Source organism: Besnoitia besnoiti (assembly GCF_002563875.1).
Source record: "Besnoitia besnoiti strain Bb-Ger1 chromosome Unknown contig00015, whole genome shotgun sequence".
In the NCBI taxonomy this organism is placed as follows: Eukaryota; Apicomplexa; class Conoidasida; order Eucoccidiorida; family Sarcocystidae; genus Besnoitia; species Besnoitia besnoiti.
The window spans coordinates 1244454-1261131 of NW_021703917.1; the positions used below are offsets into that span (position 1 = coordinate 1244454).

A 16678-nucleotide genomic window follows, 5' to 3' on the forward strand; every position below is an offset into this window, starting at 1 on the left:
GACATAGTGGGTTTCCTGCGCAACTGGATAGAGGCTGCACATTTGTGTTGACTCTCTCAACAATATAGAATGCTCGCTGCTCGTCTTCACATGCCGTGTTAACGGCGAGTGAAAGCGGCGGATTTCCACGGGCCTCGAAAGACGGCTGTTAAGTTTCAGAGGCCGCCTGATATATGACTTTGCGCAAGAGCGTCTATGACAAGCGAAGGACAGGCTGGACATTTCATTTTTTCGATTTCTAGAATCTCTCACAGCGGCTACAGGATATGCGCCTAAGTAGCCTGTAGCAACTCAAAAGACTTTCATCTTGGCGGAACCAAAGGGAGTGAGTAGTCCTTCCGTGTCTGCATCCGACACAGAATACGCGCCTACAGATATGATATACGGACACGGTCTGTCAATGGTGAACATCCTGTGGCGTGCTTTCCGCGACTCAATACATCCGCATAGTAACTTCTGTTGAAACGTGATGTACAGTGCATGGCTTGTGGAGTGCATGAAGATCCAAATTAAGAACTGAACTGGCGATTCTCCCGAACACTCTTTTCTTCATTTTCGGGCGACAAACTTATTAAACCAGTGCTCCGCCCGAGGTGTATGTACACCTCAAACCCATGACAGCATGTCTGCCACAGCCCCGATATATGCGAGCGCCATACCAATCAGATACTAACTGAAGCTTCCGGGCAAACCTAGTCGTCTATCGGGCGATCGAGACTTCGCGTTCGTGGAAAGAGACATCTAAAGCAGTATGAACTGGAAGACGCATCCCTAACGGTGTTGCTCGAGCCGAGAGGCATCGTGTGCACCAGTTCACGGCCGGTGGGGCAGAGTAGTTGCCGAGTTGCGGTTTCTAGAGAACTTTTTCGGCTGTCCGCGAGTAAGTCAGTCTCGGCATCTTACGGATGCAAGCCGTTGTTGACGGGCTGCGCCGCCGGTTCCAGCGAGCTACCGTAAACTGGATCCCTCAAAGCGTCTTGATACAAAGACTATATATATACACTGAAGATGACTCCGTTCCCTCTGGCTGTTCGGGCTCTGCTGCGCGTTAACTCGTTTTGCAAATCGTGGACGACGCAACGCCTAGTCGTGTGCTTTACTTTTTTCACTCGCGTCCTCTGCGTGTTTTCCAGCAACTGTGGACTTACTCAGCTTGCTCGGTGTATTGTCTTTGCTCACCGCAGGGCAACGCAAAACTCTGCGCCTCCCTCAGAGTTTCCGCTTCCCAGCTCTTCTTTAGGGGGCGAACCGCGCGTTCAACACGTAAACCACCACACGTGGACATCGAAGACGTTGACTTTTGACTTGCTTCAAAACAAGAGGACGCCCAAAGGGGCCTTTCAAAAGAGAGGCGGGGAACTCAGCACGACAAAGCGGAGGTCACATCAAGAAAAAAAGACAGACAAGAGGAGGGTGAGGTGAGCAAGGCGAACGCGCTCGCTCAACCCGCCCTCCATTTCCTCCCTGCTCATCCGCAAAAGAGCAGATTCGGTTTTCTATGGGCGCTTTCGCGTGCGGGCGACAAGTCAGTCGCCTCACTCGCCGGGTTCGACGGCGGAGACGTGGCCTCTCATGACCCACATGAGGGAGAGGCAGACACAGGCGGCGAAGACGAGCGCGAGGATTATTCGCTGCTTCTTTCCTTGCCACTCTATTTTTCCAAGGAGTCCTGAAATCGCAGTGACGTCTCGAGCGCTCAATTCGCTCACTTTCCCTCGCATTCTTCCGACGACGCCGCGCTGTTTCTTCAGGGCGTAGAGGGCGTTGGACCCCGCTTGGAGAATCGAGGAAATCATGCGGTTGCTCTCACGCAAGCTGCCGGCCTCCCGCGCGTAAAACACCGCCGCAGACGCTTCACCCTCTTCATCCGCCTCCTCCTCTTTGCTTTTTTTCTCCCGCGCGCCTGCGGCGGCCAGCCCACACGACTCTGAGGGCCCATGCAGCAGTGCAGCTCGCTCGAGCGCCACGGAAATCGCGTCGCACGCGGAGTGAGATTCTGTTTTCAGCGACAGAAGCAGGTCCGAAAAGTGCCGCAGCTGGGCGGGCGAGCAGACTGACGACGCCGACGAAGACGGCGAGGACGTGACCGCGGCCGACGCGACTCTCAGTTGGCGGAGGAGCCGGTCTGCGCGGTCTAGGGAGGAAAATGTGTCGCTGCGCAGAGTCTCGAATGTCTCCTGGGCGTCTTCGAGGGAAAGCGCACAAGAGGCGGTCCCGAAACCGCGTGTACGTACACTGCAACTCAGCTCTGTCAACGACGCGAGCTGCTGCTCAACTTGTGCCAGAAGCTGGCGAAACGTCGAGCGCGTGGAGAGGCCGAAAGAAGCGGAAGAAGAGGAGGAAGAAGCCCCTAACGAGGCCGGCGCCGGCGCGGCAGCAAGCGTCAGCGGCGCGACGCTCGACAGCGAAGTTGTGGAAGACGGGAAGGAGCTCTCAGCGGGCGACGCGAAGCCACCCCCAGAAAAACTCGCGCACAGCGGAGGCGAAGAGGAAGGAGGATCTCGGGGTGGCTGCAACGAAGGAGGAGGAGGCGCGGGAGCACCTTCAGCCTCGGCCTTTCGTGGCGCAAAGGCTGCCCGCGAGGCCATTCTGGCGGGCGATACTACGGCACGTCCACCGACAAAAACGATCGGCGACGCAGGACGGAGAGCAGTAAAAAATGAGAAAAACCCACTCACTACGCACGCACGAAACAACTGCCACACAAGGAGGGAAAACAAGAAGGCGTCTCCAGTCCCCAGAACCCTGAAGATACAACAGAGAAGAACGCGTCGAATCCAGTGCGCATAGGCCTCTGGAAAAATCTCACGGTGTCGCTTCGCGGAAGCTCACATTTTCTCACCTTCACAACCACGCAGAGAGAGAATCCGGTGCACCGAGCCCCGGAGGACGCAAGAAACGCCTTATCGCTGCTGAAAATCAGCGAGTTTCCATCGTGTAAAACGCGATTCACCGGGTGGCTAGTGCTCGACGGAACCTCCAAAGCCCTTAAACACGAGCTCGACAGCCATCCCCAAAGGAATACAAGGAAAACCGCTGAAGCAAACACACGGGCGTCGCCGCGTAAAGAGTTTTATGGCGTCAAAGCCAATTCGAAGAAAAAAATTGTTGACGAGAACTCTGCCTTGTGCCCGAAATTCGAAAATCGCGCGACTTGCGGCCGACCTTAACAGACACAGGCACGGAATGGCGAATGCAGCCTTGGGATTCACCGGCGTCCGCCAAACAAGCAAGGATCTCGCTTCAATCTTCGGCAAGACAGGGCTCTTCTGTGCGGAGGAGGACAGGAAAAGCCGAAAAAGCGGAGTAAACGTGGAAGCTGTGAACACCAGACTGCGCGACGAAGCTGGCCCGTTTTTGCATGGGAACGCATGCGCCGCATACGTGAAGGTACCGAACTACAGAAAAGTGTTCAGGCCTATTTAGGTCAAGCCTCAGAGCTACTGGTCAAAGTGGACTTACATCCCTGCTTGCTGTCGCTTGTTACATTGAGACACTCGCGCAGGCGCTGAAGCGACCAACAAAAGCCCCTAACGTGTCTCTGAGGACGACGTCTGACTCCTGGCTCAGCGTCGTTGGAGAGCGCAGAGGCTCACGTCACTTCACAAACACACCAGACTCTTGTTAAGCAGGCGCCGCTACTCCTCATAGCCAAAGAGGTGAGATACAAATCGTTTTCATTCTGGATTCTTGAGTCGCATTGACGCAGTTTGCGGACCGACGCCGATGGACGCGGCTGCTTCACTTCGCACATATGGATCGCCGGCGAAAACACAGCTGACGAGAGCGAATATCCCTTTGTCTGCCGACTGTTCGCCTATGCTTCGGGGTGCACTATGCAGAACAACGCATCGGTGCGTGTTCCCTCACAGCGAGCCGATTTCTCACTCCGCCCGCGGGTATATAGGCAATCCTCCCGCCAAGCGCGTGAGGAGCTCGACCTGTTGACGCAAAAATTCAGAAAACGGATGTACGGGAATACTCAAGAGCTTGACAACTAGAACTTGCTGTTAGTCTTGGCATATGCTTCATCGGCTAAAAGACAATATATAATATGACGGCGGATTTCTACCGCTGCACACAAGCTTGGCTTTTTAGGAGCGACAAGCTTCTCCTTGGCGCTCCTTGCACGAGACTCTAGCTGTCTCTTCGCTTGAGGGCACATCAGTTTCACTTTGGCAAACTCGTACGACACGTAAACAATGCTTGGCGTGCGCCCTTCGTAGTATTTTGTCACGAAACCTCTACAAACTCCCGCTGGGCGCCGTTGCGCGCTCTCGACGCATCCCGCCCCAGTCGAACATGCAGCTCATATGCCAGCAGACGATGTCTTATGTCTGTTGGAAAGATGTGTTCGAGTGGCGAAAACAGCCACTTTTTGCGGCTGCTGCCTATCTTCTATTGAACCGGCACACACGACTGCTGCGCGAATGCCGGCGACACACGAGCACCGAACGCGCCCGTCCGAGAGTGTTTGTCCCTCCCTTCTGGAGTTTTTACAGTGGAAAAAGTGGATCGGATCTGCGTTTAAGTTCTCGATAGGCTCTTTTTCACTGGCGGTAACGCGACAGTCCGTGCATGGTAGGGAAGGCATGCGCCGCTTCCTAGCCTCGCATGCCTCGCCCGCTTCAAGGAAGACAGGAATTCGTCGTGGCCGAGCACCACAGGCATGTCTAGAAGAGAATAGAGAGAAAGGGGCATCTGCCACCGCCACAATACTGTAAAGCTGCTCAAAACGATAAAGGGGGAAAGGAAAGAATACGGGCACCGAGGATCGAACTCGGGATCTTCTGCGTGTTAGGCAGACGTCATAGCCACTAGACCATGCCCGCCTCGGCAGCTGGTGCTGCGGGACGACACAGTCAACTTGTTTCCGTCCGCAGTAGAGAAAAGGCCTGTTTCAGATGGAAAGCTGTTGTTTTGACACACGGCAAGGTATCTCAACGGTATCGAAGTGTTCAATAACGGCAGTGCCCAGTTGGAATTCGCCGCTTTTGAGGTTATGCTATCTGCGCACTCCTTACATCAATGTGTAAAGTCGAATTAGGGATGCAGCTGAGTTTGTTCGGCGTGACAGACGCTGCTTACGGAGAGCCCGCTGACCGTTCTCGACTGTTTGACTACGAACAGACACGTGTGACTACGCGGGTGGGCTACCATGCATGCCAGATGCGCCGTTCTGCAGCTTTTACTGCCTCCGCGCGAGCAAGTACACCGCGGCACCAGCCTGGTTTCTGCAGCACCCGATATTTCCGTCGCGTTCCTGTCGCGTCATCGAGCGTGGACAGGCCTTACGCCGGACTATCACTGGGATAAGGACGGATGTCTACTTGCTGGTACTTTCGTGTGGAGCATGCGCCGCCACCCGTCGCTGCCTCGCAATTCCGAACATTGAGAGGAGCAAGCGACGCGGGGGGAATGTAAGTGTGGCAAGGGCGAGTGCCCGCGGCCGTGCTGCAGTTGCGCAAGAGGTGTGGTGCAGGGCTGTCTCGTAGCCGGCTCACGAGTAGGAGATCGGGCGGGGATCTGGCCTTTTGAACTCGTGACGCCGTCTCGGCAGTCCGCTGAGGCAGGTGATATCGGCAGAATTCAAAAAGTGTGGTTAGGAACTGGGGGAAACGCGAGACTCAGGCACACCTCCGAGTACATGGAACAAAAACGCAGAGCCAGGCACTCTCTCCACTCTCCTCTCACGACCCTCTCCCTCGTCGGGTAAGACAACGCATTGCGCATCTGCGTCTGATGCGCGATGAGCAGCCGCTCGCTCTGCCCTGTACTGCCAACGCCCCCCGAAGCTGGTCGATGGATTTTGCCGTCCTGAGTCCCCGTGTCAACCGACGTCGCTTCCGCCTCTCCTCCTCTCCCCCACCGGCAGCGATTTCCTCCGTGTTTCCCTTTGTTGATGTTCCTGCGCTTCGTTCGTCCGCGCTTCGCTGCCTGTTCCAGAAGAGAGCCTAATCTACATGAGGCCTCTGTTTTCCGTCGGCTCCGCCTGCTCGCAGGCTCCCGGCGCCGTCTACTGCGAGCTCTCCTTCTTGAGGTCTTCGCCCGCTTCGTCGACGAAGGGAAGGAACTCGGCGCCGCCCATGTAGGGGACGAGGACGCGCGGCACCTTGACGCCGGTCGGCGTCTGGTAGTTCTCCAACACGCAGCACAGGCAGCGCTGCGTGGCGACCAGCGTGGCGTTGAGCATGTGGACGTGGCTCTTCTCGTTCTTGTCGGCGCCCTTCGCGGTGCCTGCCTTGTGGGCGAGACGGATGTCCAGCGCGCGCGCCTGGTAATCTGTGCAGTTGGAGCAGGAGACGAGTTCGCGGTAGTCCGCGTAGCCTGGGAACCAGGCCTCCAAGTCGTATTTCTTGGCGGCCGCGTCGTTCAGAGCGCCAGTGACGATCGACACGACGCGGTAGGGCAGCTCCAGCGACTGATAGAACTCCTCGGCGGCGCCAATCATCTCCTCGTGCATCTTCCACGACTCCTCCGGCGTGGTGATGCAAAATTGCTCGATTTTCTCGAACTGGTGGACGCGGAAGATTCCCCAGCAGTCCTTGCCGTGGGCGCCAGCCTCCTTGCGGAAGCACGAGCTGTAGCCCGCGTAGCGAATCGGCAGCTCCTTCTCCTCGATGGTCTCGCCCATGTGCAAGCTGCAGAGCGGCTGCTCAGACGTGGCGATGAGGAACAAGTCGTCCCGGTCGGCATTCTCCGCGCCCTTCTTCTCCGCGCCGTTCTTCTTGTCGCCAGCCGCGGCGGCCGCCGCACCGCTGCTGCTGCCCGTGTGCGGGATTCGGTACAGCGTCTCCTCGAAGTCCTTGAGCTCCGCGGCGCGCGCCATGACCTCCTTCCGCATAAAGAAGGGCGGCTGAATGGGGGTGTAGCCCTTCCGCAGCAGAAAGGCGAGGCCGTACTGCGCCAGGGCGACGTTCAGGAGCATGCCTGCGCCCTTCAAAAAGTAGCCGCGGTGGCCAGCGGCCTCCACGCCCTTCCTGAAGTCCACGCCTCCGAGGCGAGCCAGGATCTGGTGGTGGTGCATGCGGCCTGGGGTGCCGTCGATCTTGACGCTCCGGTCGAAAGAGCCCCAGGTCCGCACGACTGCGTTGTTCGCTTCGTCGTTCGAGACCGGCACGGACTTGTGCACGATGTTGCCGATGCGGTGCAGCAGACTCTCGCGCCTCTGCTCCGCCTCAGACGCAGCGGCCTCGACGGTCGGCAGCCGCTGCTTCAGCTCCGCCGTCTTCGCGAGCAACTCCTCACACGGATCCTTCGCGTCCTTCTTCTTGCGCTGGCCAATCTCCTTGTTGAGCGCGTTCAACTCCTTCTTGAGCTGCTCCAGCTGAAACAAGTTCTCCCGCCACTTCTTGTCGACTTCAATCGTCTCGTTGACAACTGCCGGAGAGCGGCCGCGGCGGACTTCGCTGTCGCGCACCACCTCGGGGTCGCCGCCTTTCTCGGCGCGCAGCAGGTTGATGTCAATCGCCATTTTGCCTAAAAAACTCGAACTCGAGAACGCGGAAAAATTCACCGGAGCAGCACGCAGCTGCACTCCACGCGCGCAGAGGCGGGACAAATGAAAAAAAAAAACGAACCAAAAACGGAAAAACAGACCGCACCCGGCGACTCGAGTGCGGGAGGTCGCGCGAAAAAGAAAAGTTCGAAAACGAAGAAGAAACAAGAGGACGCGAACCGCAGACAGCGAATTAGATGTATCGACCGTGAAAGCGTATGCGGGAGTCTGCCCAGCCCCAGTTCTTTCGCGTGCTGCCGTCTCCCTCGAGCGCAGCGCGGACGACGCAGAGCGCTGCTGGCGGTTGTGCGACGACGTGGGATTTGTGGAATGCCTAGGCCTCTATCGCGTTTTGTCTGTCTTCTCAGGACGATTGCGCTCTCAGAAACCTCTCGTCAGCGGCCCTTTCCTCGCGGCGAAGCCTACTCGGCTGCGCATCCTCACTCTCTCAGCCGTGCGTGACCTCGTGTGTCGCTTAACCCCTACGCACCATGTCTCTGCGAGAGCGGCCGCCTCACCCGGGTTTTTTTTTCCCGTGTATTTGCCGGCTACCTAGAGCGGGTGTCGAGAGGGCAGGCTCGCGCAGCGCTTCGCCTCGATTTCCTGATCCGGTCCGCGGTTTGTGCACTAATCAGGCTTCGCCAATCGTGTGTTTTTGCAACGCCATCTCTCGCGCGGCGATCCGAGTTTCGGCAGGCCGCGCGCAGGCGCGCCTCTAGCAAAGACACCACCCCCCGGCGCGATGCCAGAGGCACACGCGTTTGCGTTTTTTTGCGAAAGGGCAACTTCGCTCGGTGCACATTTCTGATCGACTAACTGCTCCGCACTCGCATACGGAGGGAGCCGCCCCCCCCCCCTCCCGTGTTTCTACTCCCTCGCCCCGCACCCGGCGGCGAGTTGAGTGGAGGGCGCCGGAGGACAGGGAGAGGGAGAGGCGGAGAGAGAGAAAAGACCAGGGACGTGCCCAGGGCTCGCTCTCTCTCTGTCCGCATGCGCGCGGCGGGGGTTGTGGCGCTCCGGTGGCGCCCTGCCGCGGCTCTTGTCGTCGCCCGGCGTCTTAGTCTCTTTTGTCTCTGTTGTGTTTTTGTTTCCGACGCACGTCTGCGAACTCTCTTCTCGCTCTCCCGCCCTCTTCGTTTGTCAACATGAAGGTCTTCAAGGATGTTTTCACTGGCGACGAGCTCTGCTCGGACTCGTACAATCAGGAGGCTCCCATGGAGGACGCCTCTCTGATGGATGGTGAGCAAAAGAAGGGGAAAGACGGGTGCTTTTTCGGCACTGACGAGGCGATTCTTGATCCTCAGAAAACCCCTGACCTTGGCAATCAACAAAAACTCGGTCTCTGAACTCCCCATCTACCCTGTGATCGGCTGGAACGGCGGCCGCCGCACGCCTTGTGCCGGGTCGTGGGGGCGGGCGACGCTCGCGGTGCAGAGACTCGGTTTCTATTTTCTGCCATTCCACGCGGATCTCACCGGGCGACCCCGCCGGCAGCTGCCCGTGAAGGGCTCTCAAACCAGTTGAAAAGACGGCGGTCGGCTGACCGATCCGCAGAGAGGGAGAATCTGCCTTGCCCCCCAGGCGTGCAGTGGACGGTGCTTCTTCTTCGCCTTCGTCGCCTCCCGATGGACTCTGCCTTCCGCCTTTCCTCGCATGTTTTCTCCTCCCTCTGCGTGGTGTTTGCACTTTTCTCTGCGACGAAGCATTGTGCGGCTCGCTTGGAGCGGGCGGGCGCGTCGGCGGCAGTTTGGTTTCCCTTTGCTCTGCTGTGTCTGTCTCGGCGGAGCTTCGCGGCGCGCGCGCGTCCCTCTGATGTTAGATTCACCTTTCGCGGCTTTCGCAGATGCATCTGAACACGCTTTGGCGCGGCATGGGCCTCCTGCCATGGGAGCGGAAGAGGGTGCCGGCGCGACGCTGTCGTTCCTATTCATCGGGGCGACGCCGCTCAGCCGGCTGGGTTCAGCCCCTGTTGCCCGCGTAGAGCAGGTCGACTTTGTTTGAGCGCCATCCCAGTTTGGTCTACAGTCGGGAACTTTTTTTGCCGGGGGTTGAAAAGTTAATGGGTATTTTTGGCGCATGTGAAGAGCTACCTGAGGCTGTTGTCTGCGTGTCGTTTCAGTTGCCTTCGAGGTCAAGACCAAGCGCGTCGTGAAGGGTGCGGAGGACTACGGTATCGCTGACAACAGGTGAGAACCTTTTCAAACGATCCGGACTACTTTGACATGCTGTGCGCGAGCGACTCGGTCGTAAGATGAATTGCATTCGGTTTAACGGGAAACACTCGTTGACGGTCGGCTGGTTGAGTCGTTCTGACACTTTGAGTCGCCTGTTGATCCTTTCCCACGGTCCCGCCGCCGCCTTCGAGTCTCAGCCGTCCCGCGCGTGCGTGCGCTGGCCGTCTCGTTCTCTTCATTCGGCTCCGTCTGCGAGGGCAAGAGTTCTTGGTGAACTCAGTCTAACTCTCCCGATCTCGCTTGTGCGTTGTTTTTCCAGCGAGGAAGACGGTGGCGGCGTGGACAGCGCGACTGAGACCGTCATCGACGTCGTCGACGCCTTCCGTCTTCAGGAGACTCCATTCTCGAAGAAGGAGTTCGGTACCTACATCAAGGGCTACATGCAGCGCGTGAAGGCGCACCTCGAGGCGAAGCAGCCGGATCGCGTCGACAAGTTCATGAGCGGCGGCCAGGCCCTCGTGAAGAAGATCCTCGGTCAGTTCGACGACTTCCAGTTCTTCCTCGGCGAGAGCGCGGACTGCGAGGCAGGCGTCGTCTTCGCCTACTACAAGGACGGCGAGGAGGCTCCCCGCCTCATCTACATCCGCGACGGTCTCAAGGAGGAGAAGTACTAAGCGCCTCGCGCGGGTAGAAAATCCCTGGTCATCACCCCATGACTCTAGCAGACACAACGTAGTGAAGAATCACGCCACACACGCGCGCGCCTTCGCAGCACGCTCAGGGAGAGAGGGTGTAGGTGGGGAATCGCCTCGCTTCGCCCCCGAGCGTGCGCGCCACCAAAAGCGAGGAGGAGGAGGGGGTGGCGTCTTTGACCGTGTGGGCGGCGCAGGAGTGATTGTCGAGAGCTCTCCTTCGGTGCCTGAGACCTGGGTTTCGCGGGTGCAACTGCCCCCGCCGGGGTTGCGCACCGGGCCACCAGACCCCAGCCGACGGGGCGCAGTGCACGACCCGGAGCCGCTGAAGGTCGCGCGAGGCCCCGGGCGGGCAGCGAAGGCGTGGAGCAGACACTCAGAGCGTTTTCTTGTTCCGGCGTGTGTGGTCGCCGTGGCTGCTTCGTGTTACTGTAAGTTAGTGCGGCGGCGTAGCCGACAGAGCTGGAAGAGGGCGAGGACACACAGGGGATGAAATCTGAACCGTCTGTTCGTTTTTTGAAAGGGAGATTTCCCTTGAGCAGTGATGCTAATATCTGTCTCTCTGCACTCCGTCCCTCCGTTGTTAAGACTCACGCGAAACGCCAAGAATATCTGATCGTTCCATTCGACTCCCCTCTGAGTTCACGAGGTTGACCTCCTGCCGCCTGGGTGGAGGCGACTCCCTCTCGTTCTGACGCGCTGGACGGTTAACGGCTAGCACAGCACAACTAAGGACTTCAGAGGCAGTGACGTGGAAACTCTGGGACAAGGGCTGCGGAGCTCGTCTAGTTGACACAGGGCTTAGGACAGACCTCGAGATCGTGGTAGGAGCACGCGTACAGCAGGGAGGAAGGAGTCGCACGTGGCGTCTAGAAAGGCACACGAATGATAAAGGCGCCTGCGACTGCCTTAGCGAGGGGAAAGACAGTTAGACATCTAGTCGAACGCCAGTCCAGCACATACTTTAGGGTCTGTTCAGGAGTAGGGGGGACGTGCGTCTCCGCGTTCTACCGGAGGAGACTAGCCGATACGGGCTCGTTAATGCGGCAGGCAGGCCGGATGCAGCAATGTCATCACATAGAGCGAACTCTCGCGAGGCTGGTGGCTGATTCCTCGCAGTCCTCGTGGAGGGACTGGCACGCCTACGTTTCCCGCCATCCCTCCTCACACCACGTTTCTGCTTCCCGTTTCGGTGCGAGCTGAAGGGTCTCTGTTCCGTGTTCCGTGCCCTCTGGAGATAATTTCGAGGACCTCAGTTGGCGAAGGCTTGACACTCGGGTGCGGCTGGATTCGTTGTTCACAGTTTCAGAGAAGACTCTTGCGGCTCGCCAAGACGACAGCTGCTTGGTGGTGGCTTTTTGCTGTATATATACATATATATATACATATATATATATACATATATATATGCGTGTCTCTCCCGCGAGCACACGGCTGCGTCGAGACTCGTACGACGAAGAAGCGATCGCCTGCATTCTAACTGGATGTCGTTCGCTCTAGCACACACTTCATTTTTCACTGCAAAAACAGAGCGGCAAGAAGTCTCGTGGAAAGGCGAAGACTCCGCACAGGCGTTTCTGTCCACGGCCTTCCTGCCTTCGGCGTCGAGTCTCACACAGCAGACGCGACGACTCGTACGGGACGCTCCTGCCCCCCGCCCGCGGCAACAGCATCCCGCGCGGCGCGGCGTAACTTACAACGGCACTTTGCGTGTGGAGACCCCTCACCATTCTTTCGCGAGACGAGAATTCTCAAGATGTCACAGCGACTGGTATTTTGACCCAGGGTTCGCCCGGATTCGTGTTTCTCAATATCGGAGCGGAGGAAGGACGCCCCCAGTCCCCACCCCCCTCCGCCGTCCACCGCCCACTAGCCGAAAACCCCCGCTCTGTCCCTCCTTCCCCCCCCCTTCCAGCACTTCGATTCGGTTCAGCCGCTTCGCTGGCCTGGCGGGTCGCCGCCGCCGCGGGACGGGAAGGTGCTCGACGCCTGGACAGGGTGAGGACGCGTTTCCACTCCCCGCTGCCCCCAGGGCGACTGGAAACTCTCGCTGCGGACGCGCCCTCACCACTGAAAAAGGTTAGATGCGGGGGGACGAGGTATGTTTTTCGTGCAGCCTGTTTTTCTTGTGAAAGCCTGCCCATTCTCCGCGTGAGAGTCTCGACAAGGCGGGAGTCTCCGGCGGTACAGGGGTACGCCGCTGAAAGGCTAGCTGCGGCGCAACCAGTCGCACCGCGCATTTTTGCATCGACGCAACTACATACGACGATACCTCCGCGCCCTGACTCGCTTCAGACGGGGGCTGCAGCACCGCTTCTTTATCTCCGGCGAAGCGTGCCCTTCCTGTATCCGGAATCTGTGGACGCGCTTCCGCCCTCTCTTGCCACGTTCCAGCTTTTTAGGAAGCGCCGGTGCCCGCTCACCCGCCGCCGCCCGCCCACCCGCCGCCGCCCGCCCACCCGCCGCCGCCCGCCCACCCGCCGCCGCCCGCCTGGCTGGTGTCACTCCGTCGCGAAACTCCGTCGAGCACTGCGGCATCCAAACACTCTGCCGCTCGCGGTCTCTCGCGCATTCCTTCCTCTCCCTCTCTGCAAAGCGCCGCGTTTTCCGCGGAATCTGAATGGTCCGCGTCGCTGAAATGAGGTTGGCTCGCCGAGCTGCTGCCGCAGCCACTGCGTGCGCGGCCGTCGCGGCCGTCGTCAGCCTGAACGACGCCGTCGCTCCCGTCGCGGTCGCGGGACTTCTACACGCGGAAGAAGGTGAGAAGCGTTGACCTTTTCTCGCCCGTCCTCCAACTAGGCTTTCGCAGCCTGGTCGCGCGTTGAGCCGTCCCCTCGGCGTGCGATCCGCCGCCGCGCATCATCGCCTTGAGGCGTGCGCGCGTCGGATTAACTTCTTCGGGTTTGTTTTGCGCCATTGGGTTTTCGCAGGCGAGCCGATGGACCCGGGCAAGCCGACGCCGTCGACCTCCTCTGAGCTGCAGCGCTACCTGGACGGCATCTGCATGGAGAAGTTCGCGAAGCTGTGCTCTGAGGGCAAGGGCATGTACTGCGCCACGGACGTCGCGGTTGCGAGAAAGGGGAAGGGCACGGCCGAGCAGACTGAATTCGAGTGGCGATGCTACGACGACAGGCGCCTGGGCACCGATAGGAGCGACGTGCAGTGTACCGACAACTGCGGCGTCCTCTTCAACTGCAGAGGCAGCGTGAATGCGGCGGCGTCGGTGCACACGACGGTGCCCGAACTGGGCCTGGAAGTCCTCAACAAGGCGTCTGAGTTTTGCAGTCCCCAACAGCAACTCCTCAACAACTACTGCGACAACATCCACGGGGGATGGGTCGCGCGCCGCGGCGTCCTCTCCGCCAACGACAGCGACAAACGATGGAGCTGCTACGACACGGTAGGACGCCCGCGCATCGCAAACACAGAAAACATCCTCCCTCCCCTCAGCTTACACATGCGCCTACAGGGCCTGCAGAATCAACACTCGAGCCCTGAAAAGGCAGGGCAACCCTCTCGGCGCACGCGAGCAGTCGACGAGTACTACACGCCTGGCTCTTTATGTATGTATGTATGTAGCGAGTCCGCCTCTCGCAGTAGTAGAGCTGGTAGGGCGGAAGGGGGGGGGGGTAGAGTGGAGGGGAGTACGCGCGAGTGCATCTCGCGGGGTGCATCTCGCGGGTTTAGGGTTTGTGGGACATTAGACCGAAAATGCGATAGATAAACATATCTTGGATGGTTGTATAAATTACCGGCTAAATGCGCTTTTGTCCACAGAACAAGCTGGAGTACCGCCTTCACAGCGAGTGCGTGGACAACTGCGGCCGGTCGCATTCATGCCCTGGCGGGCGCACAGGTAAGCCGCGCACGGAGCTCCGGAGAACGAGTCGCGCGTCGAATGAAGCTCCAGACGACCTCGTGTACTCGCTAGACTCAGACGCCGATGCACACGCTGCTGCATCGCGCTCTGAGCCACGTTTCTTCTGCACAGCATCACAGCCTCCCCTCGCCCCCCGACCTGCCCGTGGGGTGCGCCAGGGGGGGGGGGGGGGGACTGACGTGCCCGTCTTCGTGTGTCGCCGCAAGAAGGGCACATGCAGAGATTCCACGGTCACGAAGGCGCGTCCACGCGGTCCGCGCGACGACTGTGCATGTCCGACTCTGCATGCCGTGGAGAACGTGGGTGGGGGAGGCCGTCGCACCTGCGACGCGCGGGCGGCGTCAAAATTCCGAGACGTGTGCCTGCGGAGGAGCAAAGCCGTCGTCTCATATATATATATATATATATATACATATGCACGTATGCATGTATGTATGTGTGTATGCGCGTATGTATATATATGTATATGTGTATGTATCCGTATGTATCTCCGTAGGGGCCGGAGTAGACGTCTGGCTGTGCGCACGGTGGCAGCGAGTGTTTTGTTTCGTTTTTTAGGCCCGGATCGCGCGAATCTGGACGAGAACGTGGACTACGCGCTGATTCCGGAGGCGGCCTCGCTGATTGGCAGCGAGCTGCCGTGCGAGAAGTCGCTGGTGTGCGTCGCGACGCTGCACAACCCGCCGCGGTGCGTGAGCATCAGCGACGCGGACGTGGTGATGAGGGAGGAGCGGGAAGAGCAGGAGAAGGAAAAAGAGGACGTTCTGAAGGAAGACGCGCGGAAAGCGGCGGCGGTGCGAGGTGGGGGCGAGGCGCCGCCGCAAGACAAGCGGCTGCCGGAGCCGCAGTTCCACATTCCGCGCAAGGATGAGCTCGGGCAGACAGACGCCGACGTGGCGAGCGTGGCGTCTCTCCAGGGACTCCTGAACCTCAAGTGCGCCAGGGAGTTCCGCTGGCTGTGCAAGACGCAGAAGATCGACGAGTTCTGCGTCGACGAGGCCGTCGTCGCCCGAAAGGACTACGGCGTCTACGCGGATACTGCGGCACCCATATGGCGATGCATGTACGAAAACAGCATGGACAGCGACTTGCTGAGCATCTGCGTGGATGACTGCGGCCAACTGATGACCTGCGAAGGTGGCATCGACCCCACCAAGGTCGTTCACGCGCGGTGGGAGGCGCTGGAGATCGTCGCCAAAACCCGCAAAGTGGACTTCTGCAGTGGCGCCACACAGGCGAGGTTGTCTGAAGCTTAATTTTACACCCCGCACACACCCCGGGCGAGATCCAGCCGCCGCGCCACGGAGCCCCGCCGCCGCGGCGCAAAGCCTCCTCCTCTTCTCCTTCTTCTTGCCTTTTTGAGTCCGGCCGCTGCCGCCAGCCTCGCTCTCCCCGCAGCGACGCGCGGCGTCTCCCAGTTCGCACACGGCTCCCTCGTACTGACCCAGCGAGGCCGAGGCATTCGCGCTTCGTCGACGGAGCTCTTCCGCGCTCGCGGAGGCGCTTTCCGTTCCAAGACAGGCGCCCGAGAAGGCGAGATGCGTCCAGCAGAGAACAGAGAACGCGAGACGTGCCGCCCATCGCTCTGGAGACGCGACACAGCGAAGGACAAAGAAGAATGCGGGAGAGAGAGAGATTCTTCGTCCCGCGATTGCGATCCGAGACTAGCGAGCACACACCCCCAACAATGCAGCACTCTGCCAAGCAATTTGCACTGTTTCGAGACCCGCGAACAGTATCCTATTTTTCTTCAGCGCCGGAGTTTTGGTCCCTCCTCTGCGCAGCGGGGGGAGGGAGGAAGTCGGGATAGTCCTCCAGACTGCGCACAAGGCAGCGCGCAGTGCATCTGCCGTACCCGGAACCCTTTAATGTAGTATAGATTTCACCCAGACTTTTGGCAAGCATCCTACGGCCACGGCAGGACGCTCAATTGACACACGCATGTGTGCGTTTCTCAATCGTGACAGTGCACCTGCGTAGAGTTTCCATATCCCCCTGCTCTCTCTCTCCCCCTCCTGCCCGCTCCCCCCCCCACCTAGTCCCGACTGCGGACTCGAGAAACGAGCCATGCAGTTCGTGTCTCGTAACTTGCGAACTCGAACGCCTCCGGATCAAACGCTTCCATTTGTAGGTCTCTAATCGAAGGCGGATGCGCTCCCGCGCGGCGGGCGCCCAAGGACGTGCCCAGCGCGGCAACATGACAATTTCGCTCCAACTCATAAAGCGAAGAGCGTGGCTGCCAGCGCGCACGCTGTGGGGATTGTTTCCTGGGTATGCGCAAACGCCCAACTGTCTCCCTGCCTGCTCCACTTTCTCACGCATCTTGCGGCCGGCGGTGTGCCAGCCAATATTCCGGCGTCCTAGTTTTCTCGATTGAACATCAGTCAGTTAAACATGCGTACGTACCCGCAGCCTGTGCGCTCTACCTGCATTT

At 59.2% G+C, this 16678-nt stretch overlaps 4 protein-coding genes and 1 non-coding gene across 5 annotated transcripts; 2 read left to right on the forward strand and 3 right to left on the reverse strand.

Moving 5' to 3' along the window:
* Positions 1–1535: 1535 nt before the first annotated feature.
* Positions 1536–2588, reverse strand: BESB_028800 (uncharacterized protein; the record flags this gene model as incomplete). The annotated part of the gene is made up of 1 exon (XM_029361554.1): positions 1536–2588. The coding sequence occupies one exon, from the start codon at positions 2586–2588 to the stop codon at positions 1536–1538; it is 1053 nt and encodes a 350-aa protein (XP_029215454.1).
* A 2171-nt stretch (positions 2589–4759) lies between these two features.
* Positions 4760–4832, reverse strand: BESB_029530. The gene has a single exon. It is a non-coding gene; the product is annotated as a tRNA-Val (tRNA).
* Positions 4833–6016: 1184 nt separating this feature from the next.
* Positions 6017–7474, reverse strand: BESB_028810 (putative seryl-tRNA synthetase, cytoplasmic; the record flags this gene model as incomplete). Its single annotated transcript, XM_029361555.1, has 1 exon — positions 6017–7474. One exon carries the CDS (start codon positions 7472–7474, stop codon positions 6017–6019), a length of 1458 nt encoding a protein of 485 aa, XP_029215455.1.
* Positions 7475–8643: 1169 nt separating this feature from the next.
* On the forward strand, positions 8644–10346 carry BESB_028820 (putative histamine-releasing factor; the record flags this gene model as incomplete). Its single annotated transcript, XM_029361556.1, has 3 exons — positions 8644–8737; positions 9618–9684; positions 9992–10346. The coding sequence occupies 3 exons, from the start codon at positions 8644–8646 to the stop codon at positions 10344–10346; spliced, it is 516 nt and encodes a 171-aa protein (XP_029215456.1).
* A 2638-nt stretch (positions 10347–12984) lies between these two features.
* On the forward strand, positions 12985–15500 carry BESB_028830 (microneme protein MIC13; the record flags this gene model as incomplete). Its single annotated transcript, XM_029361557.1, has 4 exons — positions 12985–13123; positions 13295–13764; positions 14142–14220; positions 14803–15500. The coding sequence occupies 4 exons, from the start codon at positions 12985–12987 to the stop codon at positions 15498–15500; spliced, it is 1386 nt and encodes a 461-aa protein (XP_029215457.1).
* Between the last annotated feature and the right edge of the window lie 1178 nt (positions 15501–16678).